The sequence below is a fragment of the Podarcis erhardii genome (genome assembly GCF_964252035.2).
Source record: "Podarcis erhardii genome assembly, chromosome: 7".
Lineage (NCBI taxonomy): Eukaryota > Metazoa > Chordata > Lepidosauria > Squamata > Lacertidae > Podarcis > Podarcis erhardii.
In genome coordinates this window covers 20111215-20129796 of record NC_138511.1, presented here as the reverse complement: position 1 = coordinate 20129796, position 18582 = coordinate 20111215, and the positions used below count along the sequence as shown (strand labels likewise).

Here is an 18582-nt window from a genome sequence, read left to right as displayed (position 1 = left end):
ATTGGATGCATCCAGTGCTAGTCCTACTCAGAGTAGACCGATTGAAACTAATGGACCTACGTTAGCCATTTCTATTAATTTCAGTGGGTCAAATTAGTGAGCAACCCAGTGCTCAGTTAATTGCTCAATGCTTATATATTTATCTCTTTCTGAAAAAGCAATCTTATTGGTATAAAATCAGCAGTGCTGTATATGTAATATATATCCAAGCGGATATCCAAATACTTGCAAATATAAATAACATCAAAGCAGGCTAAATTAAAAAGGGAGCGCACTATTTATCCACTCCATCCCCATCCAGCTGTATCTAAACAAGAATCACCCTAGCGAAAAATAACAAAATGAAAAATGAGTACAAAATTTAGCATAGGGGATTAAGGCGGGTTTTTTCCCCTTTAACGAAATTGCAAAAGCAAAAGTCGGGATGAGAGTCGTTATCACAAAGGCCGTAACCAGGTAAAAGCACATACATAGCAGCCCAGCTTTTTCTGAAATTCTCAGCATTTGCTTCTCCCTTGCCCCTTCAGTAACAGGGGCTGAGAGTTGTTGTTGTTTTTAATTTTACCCTCCTTCCCTTGCCATATGTCGCCTACAGCAACTGACCTCCTCAAATATCTGGCCTGAGAACTTTCTCCAGGATTTTCTACGCTGATGGGAAGCGGCTCCCCAAGGGCTTTCCAGGCAGGGGACATTCCCAGCCCTACCTGCAGATGCCGGAGATTGAACCTGGCACCTTCCGCATGCCAAGCAGGTGCTCTGCCAGGGCCTTTCCCCGGGCTGCTGCTGCTGTTGTGGAGTGTCCCTCCAGGCCTCTCTGCACCCCCCCCCCCCATTTTGCAAGGCAAAACTGGGATTAATACATTCCTGTCGCTCCTATTCAAGTTTGGGGTGTGTGTGTGTTGTATTATAGAAGCCTACCGACTTGCTGTACAGGTTGCCTTGCACACCTCTGTTTTTGAAGGGGGGGAGTGTTGCTGACCCCCCCCCCAACACACACACACCTTTGTTCCTTCCAAGCTGCTGGTTTCAATCCAGCCTTGGGAGATATTATATATATATATATATATTTGGAAGCTCAGCGCGTGACTGACAGCTCGCGGGGGCGTCCGCCAATCGGCGGCCCCGGCGGGGTGAGTCCCGTCTCCGATTGGCTGCCAGGAGTGTGGGAAAGAATGCGGAGAAGGTTTCACACGAATTGGGAGCTGCCGCCGGCTATAAAGGCGGAGGGGGAGTTTCCTCGGAGCCTGCCAAGCCAGCAGCGGCTCTGCAGCAGCACAAGCGCGGCGGAAGAGCGACTAGCCAGGCGCGCAGGCAGCCGCGCGCTACGTCTCCCTTTCGCCGCGCGCGCGTTGACGCCTGATTGCAAACACAGACTTTACTCGACCCCCCGCCACCCTTTTCCTTGGTCTTTGGGCCAGCAAACTCTTAAGCTGGGATAAGTAACCATTGCACCGACAGCAGCAACCTTAAATACATTGGCTACCAACATCGGATGTACAGTTTTGTTTTGCTTTTTAAAAACAGTTGATCCAGTCTCCCGCCCCTACTGTAATACTTCCAGCGCTGTTTCGCGACGTCCCCCGATTTTTGTTTTTTTTTCATTTCTGCATTAAAATCAAGAAACTGCAAAAATGCCGGCTGATACTATGGAGAAGCCTACTGCCTCCCCGATTGCGGGGGCCCCGGCCAGTGCCAGCCAGACCCCCGATAAACCCAAGAGCGCCAGCGAACATAGAAAGGTAATTTCCCTCATCTTCTCCCCACCCCGCAAAAATATATTGATTTGGGATTTTTTTAATGTAGCTTGCGTACATGTGTGTGACTGCGCAAATGGATCTCTCCTCTCGGCATCCTTTAGCGAATCTTACTTATTACTCCAAAGCTGTTTACGTACCCCGAATCTCCCCATAAAATGTGGGTGTTTGATCTGCTGACGTTTTCTATATAGGAAGGACCATCTCCCAAATAAATTACTGTGTGTGTGAAATGAGCATGTGAATATGGTAGCAGCAGGCAAGTGATGTATGTTAGATTGGGGGGGGGGGATTAGCCTTGTGCCTTTGGGTCAGTGCCTTGACAGGTTTGAGTATTATATGGGGAGGGGTGGGGAACAATTTTAGGGCAAAGCTGTGGAACAAAAAATGGGAAGTTACGTTTGTTTACAGAGTTGTGTTGGTATGAGCATTGGGGGGGGGGGTCTTGAGAAGGCTTGTAGTGGCTGGGATGGGTGTGCAATCTGAAAAGGGTCTCAAGTCGACCCAACTACCTGGAGCAGCTTACTAAGTAACTAAAGCTATGCATGTTGCAGGTAGCAGTAGCATTCAAAGTTGTTATTGTGCTCGTATACAGGAAGAGAGATAAGAGCGCTTATCTAATGCCCACCTAAATTTCTACCACTTCTCTGTGTTCCCTTCAGTCTTCCAAACCAATCATGGAGAAACGACGCCGAGCCAGGATTAACGAAAGCTTGGGCCAGCTCAAGACTCTCATTCTGGATGCTCTGAAGAAAGATGTAAGTTTTGATTCAAGGGGGCAACAGATATATTTGGAGAGTTCTTTTTTTGGGGGGGTGAACTGCGTGTACTCAAGTTCTCTATCCCACCCTTTTGATTCTGCTACTGATATCTAGCTACCTGGTTGACTTATGGCCATCCTGGGAGGGGGAGAGATAAGCGAGAGGCGAATTGGTCCCAGATGGCCAGATGCAGCAAAGTTTTTGAGATATGGGGGAAGGGACTCCTTAGGTTATTCCTTGCTCCCTTGCCTCCCACAAATGGAATAAACTTGCTCATCATGCTTGTTTGCTTTCCACAGAGCTCCCGGCACTCAAAGCTGGAGAAAGCAGATATTCTGGAAATGACAGTAAAGCACCTGCGGAACCTGCAAAGGGCCCAGATGACAGGTGAGAGCAACCTTCCTACCGGCAGATTTGGGTGGGCTGCAAATGGGGTGGGGGGTGGAGATGGGGGTTCAATTCGGAACTCTTTGTATGTTTCTCCCTGACTCCTAGCTATCCTGCTTGACAACCTTGCAATCTGATGCACGTAAAATAAAGCCTGGCGATTTGGCTGGCCTCCCTCCTTTCCTGACCCCTTTCCAGTTAATCTGCTTAGCACATTTGTACACATAGAAAGCGGCCTTATGCTGAGTCAGAGCACTGATCCCTATATCTCAGCACTGTCTACAAGGACAGGCAGCGTCTCTCCAAGCTTTCAGGCAGGGAATCCTTCCCAGCCCTACCTGAGGATGCCATTGAGGGCAGAGTCTGGGACCTTCTACACACAAAGCACACACACTAGCTGTGGCCTATGGCCCTTCTTGGCCCACATACTGCCCTTGCCCCCAGGATATCTGATACTCCCTTTTTTAAAAAACAAACACCCTCACAGCAAACCTGTGAGTTAGGCAGATTGTCTGGGACCACCCAAATGTGTTTTGTGGCTCAGCAAGGATTTTGAACCCCTGCCCTTCCAGTCCTGTATTTCATCACACTCCCCTCCAGAAGGGATTTATCCAAAGCCACACAGGAAGCTTCATGGCTGAGCACCATGAGGGGTTTGAACCCAGCTCTTCCGTCACCAAATCCAGGTTGAGATACCCTGACCAGCAATTCAGCCAATCCCCATAAGCTTAAATGCACAGATATAATTAGCTGGTAAGGAGCAATTTTGGAGCTGGCATGCAGCTGTTCACATAAGAAAGGAAAGGAAAGGAAGCTGCGTCTGCTGAACTCAAAAGGCTTTGAAAGATCTAAGCCGGCTAACCCTTCTCCTTCTTGTCTCTTTCCCCTTTTTTGCAGCAGCCCTGAGCGCTGATCCTACCGTCCTAGGCAAATACCGGGCAGGATTTAACGAGTGCATGAACGAAGTGACCCGCTTCCTCTCCACCTGCGAAGGAGTCAACACGGATGTCCGTGGCCGGCTGCTGGGCCACCTCTCCACCTGCCTGAGTCAGATCGTGGCCATGAATTACCCTGCGCCCCCACCACCCCCACCACCCCCAGCCGCAAGTGGACAGCCTGCCCATCTGGCTCAACCTCTGCATGTCCAGTTGCCAGGACCTGCTGGAGGACCTGGGGGGATGCCAGTGCCTTGCAAACTGAACCCTGCGGAAACCTTGTCTCCGAAGGTCTACGGGGGCTTTCAGCTGGTGCCGGCAACTGAGGGCCAGTTTGCTTTCCTCATCCCGAACCCCGCCTTCCCGCCTGGCTCGGGGCCAGTGATTCCTCTCTACGCCAACGCAAACATGCCAGTCTCTTCCAGCAGTTCGACAGCAACTCCTTCCGTCTCCCCAGTGCAGGGGCTCACATCCTTCGGGGGAAGCTTAGCGCCAGTCTCCCAAGCTGGTGGGGAGCGCAGTGAAGCTGTCTGGAGGCCTTGGTGATTCTCTCCTCTGAAAACAGACACCATCTTCTGCTCCCGCTTCCTACCCCCCAACCCTGCACAAAAGGACTTGAATTTGGTTCCGTTGTATGGAACCTGGACTTTGGTTTTTGTGTTAAATGCACCCCACCCCACAAACTCCTTATTTATTCATTTCCAAAGGTTGGGAATTCAGTTTGTATTCTTACTCTTTTTTTTTAATTAAAAAAATTGTTTATGTGAAATACTTTGGTTTGGTTCAGTTTTTTAAAAAGGAAAAGTCTTACAGCACAATCCTATGTGTTTCTACTTTTTAAAAAGAAAAGTATAAAGTCCCATTGATTTCAGAGGGGCTTGCTTCCCAGGAAACTGGATATAGGATTACAGCATTAGTTCTGTATCAAATATTCCCATACTATGCCAAAGCTTCTTTCTTTTTTTGTGAGTCTGTATGCCTGATGTTTTGGTTTGTCTGTTTTTTAAAAAAATAAAAAATGTTGGAAAGTATTTGTACAAATAAAAACTTTCTTAAACTAGAAATGTTGGTGTGTTGTCTGGCAAAGGCTGGGGGTGAAAGTGGGATCAGCTTTCTAAAGAGTCCTTCCATCTCAAGCAAGGAAGAATTAAGGCCTCTTCAGAAGTCCTTTTTATTGTGCATTCATGATAATAGCATGGCAGTTTCACACTATCCCACTTTCAGTACTGTTTGCACCTGCAAAAGACTGAGGGTGGACACTCGGCTTTGTTATCAATCAACACATATCCCATAACTTCCTGCTGAGATCTGGTAACTTTATATCAACAAGTGGTGATGGTGGGTTTATCCAACTCCTGCTGCGTTATAGCACAAGAGTGTCCCTCCAGACAGCAATAATACTGTGTCACTGGGGAAGCATCACAGAACAGCTAATGAAGTGGGATGATGGCCACCATTAATCCTCCACTAACACACTATTATTGCATCTGTGACATGTTGCAGATTACTCCAGCAAACCTACAGCAGTCTGTGGGGACCCTTTGCCTCCAGGTGTGCATATAGGCAAGTCTCTCTGTATTGATTGTGAAAAATACGATGGTGCTAGGAATCCTGGTCTCTTCCTTCCTGGCTTTGGATGTGCCACAGATACTATGTTGTTTGTATCAGTGTGTTCAGGCGTGTGAACGAGCAATTTCCCAACCCTGGGTCACTCATTTCAGCACCAGGGGCAAGTTTTAAAAGAGTGGGATGGAGGAAGGTTAAATAGGACTGCAATGTTTAATACAACCAACTGATCATCTGGGGATGCTTTTGGTTGACTAAAATGTAGCCCTAACTGATGAGGCAGTGGATCTTAAAAGTGTGTGTGTATGTGTGTGTGTGTGTGTGTGTGAGAGAGAGAGAGAGAGAGAGAGAGAGAGAGAGAGAGAGAGAGAGAATGGCTGTGTCTCCAAAAATGATGCCTGCTGTGACATGCCTGCAAACAATATGTTTTGGGTTTTGGTTTTTTGCTTCAGAACTACTGTCTTTAGTCATACAAATCAACTCAAGCCATGGGTGTAGCTAAGGAGGGGCAGGGGGCAGCTCCCCCCCCCCCAATCAAGAAAAACAATAGAAATACTTAATTAACTGACCAATCACATCAGTTCTGCGGCCCCCCCCCCACAAAAGTCCTGCCCCCCCCCACCAAATCCCGGCTACGCCCATGACTGAAGCCACAATCTTAAGAAAACTTAACTGGAAGAAAATCCCCAACAGAGTGAGGGTTGACCTCTGAATAAACATGCCCAAAACTGTGTGCTGCACATGTTATATGCTTTATATGCATTTTCTTGTAATGGGGCAACAGCTGGAAGGGTGGAGGAACCCTATAAGCATACTCTTGCAAAGGCTTTGCATGCTAAATATTGCCTCCTATCTCCCCCCGCCATTCTGGAAATGAGGTTTCAGAAAGTAAAATTATTCCTATTATGCAACAAAAGATTTTGACAAACCAAACCTTACTTGCTCATGTTTTCTTTCCCACAATTTACAAAGGGTTCAGAGCATATTCCAATATATCCTTACGTAGGTTAGATTGACAGTGATGTAGCCCTGTGGTAACAAGTCACATTGGGGAGCTGAATTTGCAACTTGGTCATCACCCTAACATGCTGTCTGCATTGGCTGTATCCAAGAGGATCCACTTCAACACCCACTTCAAATGTAATGTGAACATGACAGGCCCAAAAGTTATTCTGCAGCTCAGATTTTCATCTGAGCTGGAAAAGAACCAAAGTCCTGCCTCCCACTTGTAAGGCTATGTGAACACCCACATCACCTTCGCTTCCACAGCAATTGGAATGGGCAGAAGGGAGGTTTCTCATTTCCCTTCCCCTCCTCGACACTGGGTGTATGCCGCATGCTAGATAAGGAAGCCAAACCTCCCTCCACTCAACCCTCAGGATTTGGGCCGGAGAGGTTGGGTGAGTTGGTAGACAGGTAAGCGGGTAGCTGGGAGAGCGGTTTAGAGACTTGCCAGGGCAGGGCTGGGGCACATGTGGTTCTCCAGATATTGGACTCCCATAATCCCTGGCCATCTGGCCATGGTGGCTGGGGCTGATGAGAAGGGAAGTTCAACAGCACCAGAAGGGCCACCTGTGTTAGGGCACTTGTAGGGAATGCCTGAGTCTGAATTTGGGCTCAACAGTGGACCTGGAATCAGAAGCAATCTATTTTTCAAGTTTGGGGTGAAATAGTTTTGTTTTTCTGAGTCTGCCTGGGGGAGTTCTCCTCCTTGGTAATGAAGATTTTGGAACCAACTGCCCGCCTTTTCTAGGTCTTGGACCTCTATCATAGTTTTCCTTGAGCTAGTTTACAGGAGTTTCTGTGGTAGTATTTGCAACAGGGGGGAAAGATGTCATGTGTTTACACCTCTGTTGGACCTTTGCCAGCCTTCTATGCTGGGAGCAGGGAGCAAACATGCAAGCCTCTCCCTGTGGTACAGCTTGGGGGCCCTGCATACCTCCGCCTACATCCTGCCTTTTCATGTGGCAAGGAAATTATGGGATGGTCTTTCTAAAGTCTGTTTTCCATGTTTCATGGGCAGGGGGTTGGGTGGAATCTCCTCTGAGAAGTCATTCTCTCTCTCTTTAGAGCGAGCAATTCTGGAGCACAAAACTGGGCACTGCACCCATCTGCCCTTTCCCCAGATGTGCAAGGACTGGATGTAGCTCTTTAGGGTTGAAAGGCAGGCCACAGAGGCACCGGCGTTGTCACTCCAAACGGCTGAGGTCTGGCATTTGGAAAAGAGCCCAGAAACTAAGCCCTGGACTAACTAATTCTTCTGTCTGCCTTCGTGGCTTATTCTGTAGCTGGCATTAAGCCAGCAATTTTATTTCCTTAAAAAGAGGTGCTGGGTGTTTTTTTTAAAAAAACACACACACACATCACGAGGCCATCACACCTTCTGACCCAGAAACTCTGATCCAGCTGAGCAGGAAGAAACTATGACTACTTTTCTGCAGGAAGATTAAGATATGCAGCATTATTATTAGCCCAGGCATGTTCCTCTTTGACTGAGCTCTAGCACAAATTATATGTACGGTTGCGAAGTGGCTAGTGGGGGGTGGGGGGGAAAGCCCTGATCCACTCTTGCCTCTTTACATAAATGTTTGAGTCCCAGGGTCAGGTTCACTCACTGGCATCTAAGGCAGAGCTGGGAAAGATACCTGCCTGAAACCCTGGAAAGTCACTGCCAGATAACGTTGAACTAGATGGATCAGACATCTGGCTCAGTATCAGACAGATCCGATATTCCTACAGGGGCTACTGCAGGGGTCAGCAAACTTTTTCAGCAGGGGGCTGGTCCACTGTCCCTCAGACCTTGTGGGGGGCCGGACTATTTTTTTTTTGGGGGGGTGAACGAATTCCTATGCCCCACAAATAACCCCGAGATGCATTTTAAATAAAAGCACACATTCTGCTCATGTAAAAACACCAGGCAGGCCCCACAAATAACCCAGAGATGTGTTTTAAATAAAATGGCACATTCTACTCATGCAAAAACACACTGATTCCCGGACTGTCTGCGGGCCGGATTTAGAAGGCGAGTGGGCCAGATCCGGCCCCCGGGCCTTAGTTTGCCTACCCATGGGCTAGTGCAAAAGCTGGCAACACTGGTGGCTATCTACCAGTTCTTATGGCAGGGCTCCTGTGCCTCTAACTAACACTTTTCTGACAGGTAGAAATTCAACAGGCAGGGTTCACTCTTCTTTTGTCCTCAGCAGAAAGTTGCAAGGATGTAGGGAAATAATTAACTTGACATAATGGGCCACACTACTTCAGACTGTAGGCGGCGGATATCTCTTCTGGATGTTTCTTGAGAAGACTGTAGTGTGTGCATGTGTGTGCTTGTGCTTTAACTCTCTGCAAGGAAAAAGCTAGAACATCAGGAGACAGTTTCTGTCTCAGATATCTGCCTGTCATGCTGGTTTTCTGTTTGTAGCAATCAAGGTGGGCTGTTGCACTGACAGGGCAGTATTCAGCTGAGTTTTACTCAGAGGAGACCCACTGAAATTCATGTGCCTAACTTGGTCACATTCATTAATTGGTATCAGTGTGCCTACTCTGGGTAACTCTTAACTGAATACCACCTGCATTTCTCCCGCCACCCACCCACCCTCTATTTTATCCAAAACAACCCTGTAAGGTAGCTTAGCCTGAGAGACACCAGCTGAGCCCAAGGTCACCTATTGAGCTTCATGGCTGTGTGGGAATTTGAACCTGAGACTCCTGGGTATTATCAACAGCTACTAGCAATGATAACTATGTTTTATATCCACTGTTGAAGGCAGAATGCCTCTGAATATCAGTTGCTGGAAACCACAGGAAGGGTGAATGTTCTTGCACTTGAGTACAGCTTTAGGGATTCCCACTAGGGCATCTAGAGCTGGCTACTGTCAGACAAAGACTTGGGAGATCAGGGTTCAAATCCCCACTCAGCCGCAAAGCTCACTGGGCGACCTCAGGCCAGTCATTCACTCTCAGCCTCACAGTGTTGTTGTGAGGACAAAATATGGGAAGAGAAATAAGAAGCTGGGTACAGTTCACTCGGTAGAGCATGAGGCTATTGATCGCAGGGTTGCGGGTTTGAGCCCCATGTTGAATAAAATATTCCTGCATGGGGGGGTGGACTAGATGTACCTTGGGGTGTCTTCCAACTCTACAATTCTATGATTTCTAAGTATGTATGCCACCCTGAGCTCTTTGGAGGAGGAGAGCTGGGATTTAAATGTAATAAATATATAAATACATACACATATACGTGTGTGTGTGTGTATACACACACACACACACACACACACATATAGAGGGAGGCGAGGAGGGAGAGGACACCAGCTACACTGCTCCAACTTCTCTAGAAAAAGTATAGGATAAAACAGGAACATTTTTATATAAAAAAAGTTTAAAAATCATAATTCAGCCTTCAACCCAAATTTACATCTGCTGTCAGGAAACATACTTTGGTAGGAAGCTGTTTGGGGGCAAGGTGCACAGAAAGGTGGGGGGAGATGTTATACCCTCTGTATTTTCTCTCATTTAAGGAGCTAGAGGGAAGCGGGAAAAGTTAGCCTCCCGCCTTACAGGAGAGCTGGGCAGTGAAGAGCCTTGGCCCTTTTGTGGAGAAGGGTAATTAAAAGGTATAAAAGGTCTCATTGAGTATGCAGCGGGCTCTTTTGCAAGGCCGAGAGTCTATTGAGATGCCTGGGAATGCAAGGCAGAAGGGTTAAATGTGCCTCTTTCCTCGCTTCCCACCCCCACCCAGCCACCCCCCTCCCCAGAAAGCCCGCTTTCTCATTGACAGGGTGAGATGGACTCTCATACTCAATAGTGTTGTAAATTCAATCGCCTGCCTTCACAATGCTCACCTCATAAAAGAGAATAATTCAGCCCTGTTCTTTTTTTCCCTCTCTTCTTCTTCTCTATCAGCCTCCCCAACCCCCATCCCTGCCCAATTTCATCCTGGTGTTGCAGAGAGGGAAAAGAATGGAGGGAAAGATAATTTTTGCCACCCATTATGACACACACCAACACACACACTGAGTGCACTAATCCCAGCCAAAGGTGAAGCAATTGCAGCAAGGCCTGGCTGCAGACGAATGAGACATTTAAAAATTGGCACCGATCAAGAAAGTCATGTAACAAGGCATTTGTTCGGAGGTAAGGGGGAGGCAGGCAACAGGTGATGTGGCTGCCTGGAGTGGCAATTTGGTGGTGAGGATAATAAACAGCAACACTGTTTAGCCTTTGTACAGCACTTGAACATTTGAAGCAATTCCCATATGTTCAGCCAGGCATCCTTACAACAACCCTGTAAAGTAGGCCAGTACAGTATTATAGTTACTGTTGTTGATAGAGAGAAGCGAAGCATCATTTCTGGGGAAGGGGCTGACACGTCACCTATGTTATGCCAACTTTACGTATAATGGGGGCGCAGTAGATAGAGCTGACCTATGTTGCCAGAATCCTGAGGTATTTTTGCTGCACACACACACACACACACACACACACACACACACACACACACCTTTATGTGCCCCGCATCTGAGGTCAGGGTTGGGGAAAACAGCCCAGTGGGCCAGATGAGGAGACCCGGAGGGCCAAGTCTGACTGGAGAAATGAAGGTTCCACACCCATTTTATATCAGATTTGACAGGTTGAAAAGAGAGTCAGTGTGGCATAATGCTTAGAGTGTTTAACTATGACCTGGGAAACCAGGGTTCGAATTCCTACTCAGTCACCATTTCTTAGCCTAACTAATCTCCCTCACAGGATTGCTGTGAGGATGAAATGGGGAGGAGGAGAACAATTTACACCACCTTGAGCTCTTTGGAAAGCAAAGGTGGTATATAAATGTAAAATGCTGGAGCAAAGGTGTGTGTATGCCTTCAGTCTTAGCCCTATTGATTAACCGAAGAAGGGCAACTTTAATCTGCGATTGAAGCTTTTGTGTTGATTCCTCTACAAGTTAAATCAATTCAAGTTTGTTGCCCTCAGTTTTGGGTACATATACCATGCGCCCTAGGAATGCCTAACTCAGACATTGGACATAACTGAGTACAAATCAGAGTGTGTTTGTCTACACAGACAAGAGATCCTGATTCTCATGATCGGGGCACCTGGCTGTGCAGGTGTCTGGACTGCACAGAGAGCTCTTACACAAGAAGCAGAGCTCACAGGCAACAACTCTCAGGGGAAGAAGACCTTGCTCCAGTGGTGGGGCTAACAGCATTGTCACTGTGCCCCACTCCAGTCTGTACTCAGATGTGCCTTAGCCATGAGAAACACAGGCTGCTGCAAGAGCAGAAACAAAAAAATAAATAAAAATTATGCAACTAAGTGAACAGGTTAACACAATCGTCTTTCTTAAGGTTGCTTTCGGAAGGGCCAAGTAACAGGCTTGCTGTCAATGTAAGGTGAAAGTCCAATGAAGTAAGGCTTACAATAGTCAATAATAATATTGATGATGATTTTGTTTGTCATATCTGGACCGGGAAAGGTAATGGCTAATCTTTGGGGGGGGGGTGCTACAAGTCCAAAGTTTATTGTGTGCTGCGTATCAGACAGAACAGACCAAGGATAGTGGGCCTTGTTTTGTTAAGAAGATGATCACTTCTTAGTGCTCAGAAATGATCAGCAGGATTAATCAGTGGGTTGTATCCGACTCTGTTGAGTTGTGCCCAGTGCTAGTCCTACTCAGGGTAGACCCAATGAAGTTAATGAACATGTGTATCTGAGTTCCATTAATTTCAATGGGTCTACCAGAGAAGAACTAAGTTGGAACCTCACACAGTGCATAGTAGAATTCTGGAATTTCCTCCCACTCAGGAGGCAGTGATGGGTCACCAACTTGAATGGGTTTTAAAAGAGGTATGGACAAACCACAGAGCCTAGGGCTTGCCGATCAGAAGGTCGGCGGTTCAAATTCCAGCAACGGGGTGCACTCTCATTGCTTGGTCCTTGCTCCTGCCAACCTAGAAGTTCGAAAGCACAAAGTGCAAGTAGATAAATAGGTACCGCTCCAGTGGGAAGGTAAACGTCGTTTCCGTGTGTTGCTCTGGTTCCCCAGAAGTGGCTTAGTCATGCTGGCTACATATCCCAGCTGTACACCGGCTCCCTCAGCCTATAGAGCGAGATGAGCACCATAACCCCAGAGTCGTCCGCAACTGAACCTAATGGTCAGGGGTACCTTTACCTTTAAGGCTATCAAGGGCTACTAGCCATGATTGCAAAGCTAAGCAGGGTCTGGTATGGTTTCAAATTGGATGGGGGACAGTGTGTTGATAATCCTGCACTGCAGAGAGTTGGACTAGATGACCCTTGGCCCCTTCCAATTCTATGATTCTATAGTGATGCTTTGCCTCCGTAGTTGGAGGCAGCAATGCTTCTGAATATCAGCTGCTGGAAACTACCAGAGAGTGCTCTTGTGCTCAGGTCTTGCTTGTGGACTTCTCACAGGCCTTTGATTGACCACTGTAAGAACAGGATGCCATGGGCCTGATCCAGAAGGCTCTTCTTATGTTCTTATGCATGTAACCCATTTAATTTAATGGTCATGTTGGTAATGTCCATTAATTTTGATGGGCCAGCTCTGAATAGGTCTAAAATTGGATACAACCCAATATCAGGACTGATGGCTGGGAATCCACAGAGAAAGACAGTCCCCAGGAGATGACTCCCTTGCTGGGAATCTCTCTTTGGTTTTTTTCAATGCAATAACCATCAGAGTTTGTGAAAGGAGTTATCTTTTAGCTATTGGAAGGGGCAGAGAAAGAGAGAACGTAGGAAGTGGGCACAGATATTCCTCAACTCGGAGTCCAACTTAATCATTTTGTTTCCAACTCCCCCTTCCCAATAACAAGGGAAAGAAACCTATTTGCACTAATTGTTGTATATCAGTTTTGAAGGAGATGTTATCTCAAGGTCTCACACTAACCACAATGGCTTTGCTCTGTCTTCACCGCTGGAGACACTATGCCTCGGATTATCAGTTGCTGGGAATCGCAACTGGCACCAAACTCTTGCTTGCAGGCTTCCCAGAGGCATCTGGTTAGCCACTGTGAGAACAGAGCAACGGACTAGGCAGTTGTTTGGCCTGATCCAGTACTACTATGATGTTTTCAAGCAAATGTGAGAGTTTACCTAGTACAATGTAATTGTAATATATACAATATGCTTTTAATTTTATTTGTAATACAGAAGTCTTGTACAAGACCTCTAACCCTCTTAGCAAAGGCTCAGTAATTTTTTTTAAAAAAAACACCTACCAAACAAAATGAAAATAGATATCCCAACCACGCCCAAAGGGCACAACCCTCCATTTTGCCCACTGTGAAGCATGTAACTGGTTGGATAAGGTTGTCAGTGTTTGCTCTTGTGCAGTTTCAGGGATTTATTTATTTATTTATTTATTTAAAGCTGTGCATGCATAGGTGCAGAAATGCCTGTGTTAATGCCCAGAATGGGAAAAGGGCAGAGGAGGACCAGTGGGAGCAGTGACTGAGGGGACATAAAAACACAGCCCAGATGCAGTTTTGCAAAGGTTTGCCCATTGTTGTGGGCAGCAAGCAGCAGAATAGCAATGAATATTGTGATGTGGGGTGGGCAGGAAAAATGAAAATTAACTTGCGGGGGAGGGGGTCAGATCTGAATGACCCATTTGCGATAATAACATCCTTGCCTGGAAGCAACCCAGAATCAATACGCTGAGGCACCTTTCTGTGGTGCGCCAGGGTTCTTTTTACACTCACTTTCAGAACATCCTGGCTTTGGGAACATTTGAACCTCACACTGCGTTATATACCATGTATTTAAAGCACATTCCCCAACCAACCCACAGAATCTTGGGGACTGTACTTTGTGAGAGTGTCAGAATTGGAGTTGGGGCAAACTATACAGTTCCCAGGATTCTTTTTTTGATGGGGGGGGTGTATGTACTTTAAATGCATGGTGTGTAACACAGCTGGTTCTAAGCCCAATACCACAGCTATCTATCACCAAATTAAAATTAGAGTGACCAGCGGGAGGAGGCAGGGAGGGATCCGGAATCCTAACAGATCCGGCTTGCACCGGGGAAAGCAGCCTGCCAAGGGCCCGGGTCAGCTGTCGACTTGGCTGCCCCGGAGCGAGCGGAGCGCGCTGCTGGGCCGGCGGCCGCGCCGTCCCTCCGCCGCCCTGCCGCGCGCGCTGGCTGGAGGTCATGAGAATGGAGCGATCTCTCTTTCCTCTCCCTCTCTCAGCGGAGGCTCCAGCAGCCCGAGGCCGGGCGCGCCGCCAAGCAACCCAGAAAATCCCTCCTGGCTTGAGCTGCGTGCGGCGGCGGCGGCTGATGGCTGGCCGGCGGCCGCCCGCCTCTCGGCGAGCCAACTAGCGTTCAGCCGCCCACGCGGGGCCGGGCGGTGGCGCACGGAGCGAGGAGGGAAGGAGGGAGCGGCGCGCAGCCCTTCGCTGGCGCAATCGGCGGCCGGGTGGCCCTGCCTGGCCCCGCTGGGAGGAAGGAGGTGGGTGGGCCCGACGGGGCGGAGCGGCTGCCGGGCGAGCCAGGGAGCGTGAGAAGGAAGCGCTGGCCTTGGGCGCTACCGGTTAGGGTAGGGACAGCCCCGAAGGCCGATCCAGCTCGAGTGAGTCACGCTTCCCAAGGCTGCTGCTGCTGCTGCTGCAATCCCACTTCCCTGGCAGCCGGCCCCATGGAGCTCCGTGGAGCTTTCTCTTGAGCAGACATGCAGGAGCGTGGCGTTGCGCGGGCGGCCGGCGGTCGCCAACGCAAGCCCTAAGGCAGGGAGAGGAGACCCATTGATGATCTGGGGCGTTAATTTCAGTGGGGCCACGTGGAGTATTACTTAGTTGGATACCATTCTTATCTGCTTATGCTTATCTGGGAGCCTTCACTGATTCCCCCACCCTGGGCTTCGCCCTACATGTGCCCATTCCACCGCTGAGATCGATCGGCGGAATTGCCACATAATACCCCTAACCACATTTGTAAGAAACATCATTGTTTCGTGCCACACACTTTGGAACTCCCTGCCTATTGAGATCTAGCAGGCGCCTTCACTGTACTTTTTTTTCCTGCGCCTGCTAAAAACTTCCCTGTTTAGACAGGCCTCTCTAGAAAGTTGAGGTAATTTTAATGCGTTTTAGTATTTCAACTTTTGTAGGGTTGCAAGTTTTTTGTTGATTTTACTGTTTTATCTTTTCTAAATCGCTTTTGAGTTTGTTTTTGTTTTTTTACAATCAAGCAGTGTGTAAATGTTACTAAATAAATAATAAAGAACCAAATCTTGCCTAAGAAACTTTTAACAAAAATCTTAAGAATTTTAAATTATGTTTTAAATATGTTTTTATTCTATTTTTTAATGCAGTGTTCGAAACGCCAAATGTTCTAGGCACATTTTGTGATGGGGAATTTCATTAGCGCAAGCAGTTTCGGAGCTCTGCGCCTAACATTTCAGATTGAAACTGCAGAGTGGAAGGAAAGGAGGGTCTTTTTCTGCCTCCTCACTTCCAGCTACTCTCTGTAGACTGGAGAAGTGACCCTCTTTAGAATATTAGGGAGATGAGCAGGGGAAAGACTAGACCATGTGAAAAATGAACATAATATTTTAGATGCAGTTCATTCATTTTCAGCTCTGTATTCTTGTTATAAAAAAGCATGGCCAGACATTCTGTTGTGCCCATAACCTACGTTTAAGGTGCCATTTAGTTCCTAGCTTTCATATCTCAGTTTCTAACACTGTTTTAATGGCATTGTTTTATCCTTGATGTTTGCCATCCTGGGCTACTAGTCACAATGACCCTACTCTTCCACCACAGCTGGAGGCAGGTTCCCCACAAGCATCTTGGTGGCCACTGTGAGGACAGAACGCTAGACTAGATAGGCTAGACTAGATGCTTATAACGTTAGACTAGATGCTTATAAGGGTTTTAGTCTTGTTTTAAATGTATTAGTTTTTGTGTTTTTAACTGTTTTATATTATCTCATGTGTAAATTTCTTAGAGTTGTTTAAAGGGTGATCAGTAAATCAAAGATAATTATAAAATAGTAATGATCAAATATTCCCACTTCTGCACTTCTTTCTGCCCCCGTTTTGGCTGGTTCCTTAGACACTGGAAGAGGTCCTGTAGCTGATTTTCCTTACTCCAATGCAACACAATTAAATTTGTTAAAATGGGAATAAAAAGCATCTTTCTGTTTTTGCAGTGCCCTTTGAAACAGGCCAGACTTGCATATCAGACTGGTACATCAGTACTCCTCATTTCCTATCTTGAACCAATAACCTTATGTCTCCTGATAAAGAAAGAAAACCTTGAGATGGGCTGATTTAATCAATCCACCCTTCTAGATTAGCTAAACAAGCTATGTTCACAGCGAATACTGTTTTTAAAATCAGTATTTTTAGTATGCTCAAATGTGAACTATATACATTTTTTCATACTAACTATGTAACGTCTATATAGATACTTTTAAAAATAGTTGTTTGTATTTGATTTAGTTTTATTAGATGTTGCTAAAATTATTTTGCTTTGATGCTAGTCATTATGTTTAATCAAAGTTGTTGCAGTAGTTGCAGTGTATGTATTTTGGGCATATGATTTATCAAATCCTTTCATGAAGTTGATTTTCTTGGATTCTTGTTTTTCTTGGATATTTGAGAAATGTTAGAAAAAATATAGTATCTCTTTCAAATAAAAAATTAGGTATACATACACATTTCTCACGTTGTCATTTGGGAAGCCATCTCACCATTTGCAGGCTGCACAGTTCTAGCCTTGCTGATTCAGTTACTTGTGATTTAATTAGGATTTCTCACCTCTGCATAAATATTAAATATTTTAGATTTGGACTGCTAATATTTTATAAATTTTAAGCCATTAAGCTCATTTATCTTCTTTTCTGTAATTAAGTTCTACTAAGTAATGTACTTGCTATGTGCCTGAAGAAGCATCCTTGAAGTTTTCTGTGCGCTGATACAAAGGGGGACTAACTGTCTCCCTTAATGTGGCAGTTGTAGAGGAAACTTGAGGTGAAAAACATTAACTGTCAGGCTCAGTGACTGCTGCATAGAAATCATGCTGGGATTTTCCCTTTGAACAGAGCATAACATGGCTTAGGTCCAAGCTATCTGAAAGACCATATTCCCTCATATGAACATGCCCGGGTTTTGAGATCTTCAGGGGAGCCTTTCTCAAGGTTCTGACACCCTCCGAGGCACATTTGGTGGGGATGCAGGAAAGGGCCTTCTCAGGAGCTGCTCCCAGATTCTGGAACTGCCTCCCTGGAGAAGCTAGCCTGCTCCCTGCTTGTCCTTCTGCCGGCAGGTGAAGACCTTGTTCCAATAGGCTTTTTGGAAATTGACTGCTTTTAATGAAATGGCAGGTGCTGTTTTTATTGTAATTATTTGGATGTTTTAAACAGATTGTATATATGTATATAGTTTTAATTCTATTAATGTTGAATTGGTTTTTTTAATTATTGTTTTTTCCATGTTTTTAGTGATTCTTTTTTAATTGTAAGTTGCCTTGAAGTCCCATCGGGGAAAAAGGTAGTGTATAAATAAATATACTACCATTATTATTATTACGATTACTACTACTACTTGTTGTTGTTATCACAATGCTAGTCCTGCTCAGTGTACACCCATTAAATTTAACAAACATGACTAACTAAGGTCCATCGATTCCAGGGGGCCTATTCTGAGCAGTTCGATAAAACTAACAACAGCAGTAGTTCAGTTGTTCACTACAAATGTTCATAAGGCTTCCTCCCCCCCAATATAAACACACTTAAAACTGAAGCACTACCTGGGAATAAGCTCAATTGAACACAGCAGAAATGACTTCCAAGTAATTCATAGGATGCATAGGATTGGGTTATGCAACTGCAATCCAGTGCACATCCACCGGCGAGGAGGCTAGAAGTATTTCTAGGTTGGCTTGAGATAGCTTTCAGAGTTAGGGGGTTAGGCAGAATCATGTGTGAAGGGAGCATCAAGCAGCTGTTGGCCATCATAGAACCTCCAGTTCAGAGCCAGTGGACCTGCAAGTACAAGCTAGTGGGCTCAGGCTTCTAGGTAGGACTACTGCATTTCCACCCCACTTACGAGTTTCGTTGGGGCATCTTGTTAGTCACTGTTGGCAACAAGATGCTGAAGTATACTGAACCTTGGTCCAGCTCAGTAAGACTCTTCTTTATATTCCAAGTGG

At 46.3% G+C, this 18582-nt stretch overlaps 1 protein-coding gene and 1 long non-coding RNA gene across 3 annotated transcripts in view; one reads left to right on the top strand and one right to left on the bottom strand.

Moving 5' to 3' along the window:
* LOC309347071 overlaps positions 1 to 18582 on the bottom strand; it is a 131345-nt gene that overhangs the window by 90200 nt on the left and 22563 nt on the right. The gene's annotated exons all lie outside the window — the stretch shown is intronic.
* On the top strand, positions 1241 to 4901 carry HES4 (hes family bHLH transcription factor 4). Of its 2 annotated transcripts, none has more exons than XM_081871869.1 (4): positions 1241 to 1739; positions 2417 to 2512; positions 2815 to 2902; positions 3803 to 4901. In XM_081871869.1, exons 1-4 carry the CDS (start codon positions 1632 to 1634, stop codon positions 4381 to 4383), a joined length of 873 nt encoding a protein of 290 aa, XP_081727995.1. In that variant the 5' UTR covers positions 1241 to 1631; the 3' UTR covers positions 4384 to 4901. The 2 variants fall into 2 exon arrangements, with proteins under 2 accessions (XP_081727995.1, XP_081727994.1); XM_081871868.1 differs by having other exon boundaries at positions 1243 to 1739; positions 3800 to 4901.

What these genes read in the sequence shown, in the direction of transcription:
- HES4 (XM_081871868.1), top strand. Translation starts at nt 1,632, where the DNA reads ATGCCGGCTGATACTATGGAGAAGCCTACTGCCTCCCCGATTGCGGGG. An exon ending in GCGCCAGCGAACATAGAAAG is followed by an intron (nt 1,740 to 2,416) that starts GTAATTTCCCTC and finishes TGTTCCCTTCAG; the next exon opens with TCTTCCAAACCAATCATGGA. An exon ending in GCAAAGGGCCCAGATGACAG is followed by an intron (nt 2,903 to 3,799) that starts GTGAGAGCAACC and finishes CCTTTTTTGCAG; the next exon opens with CAGCCCTGAGCGCTGATCCT.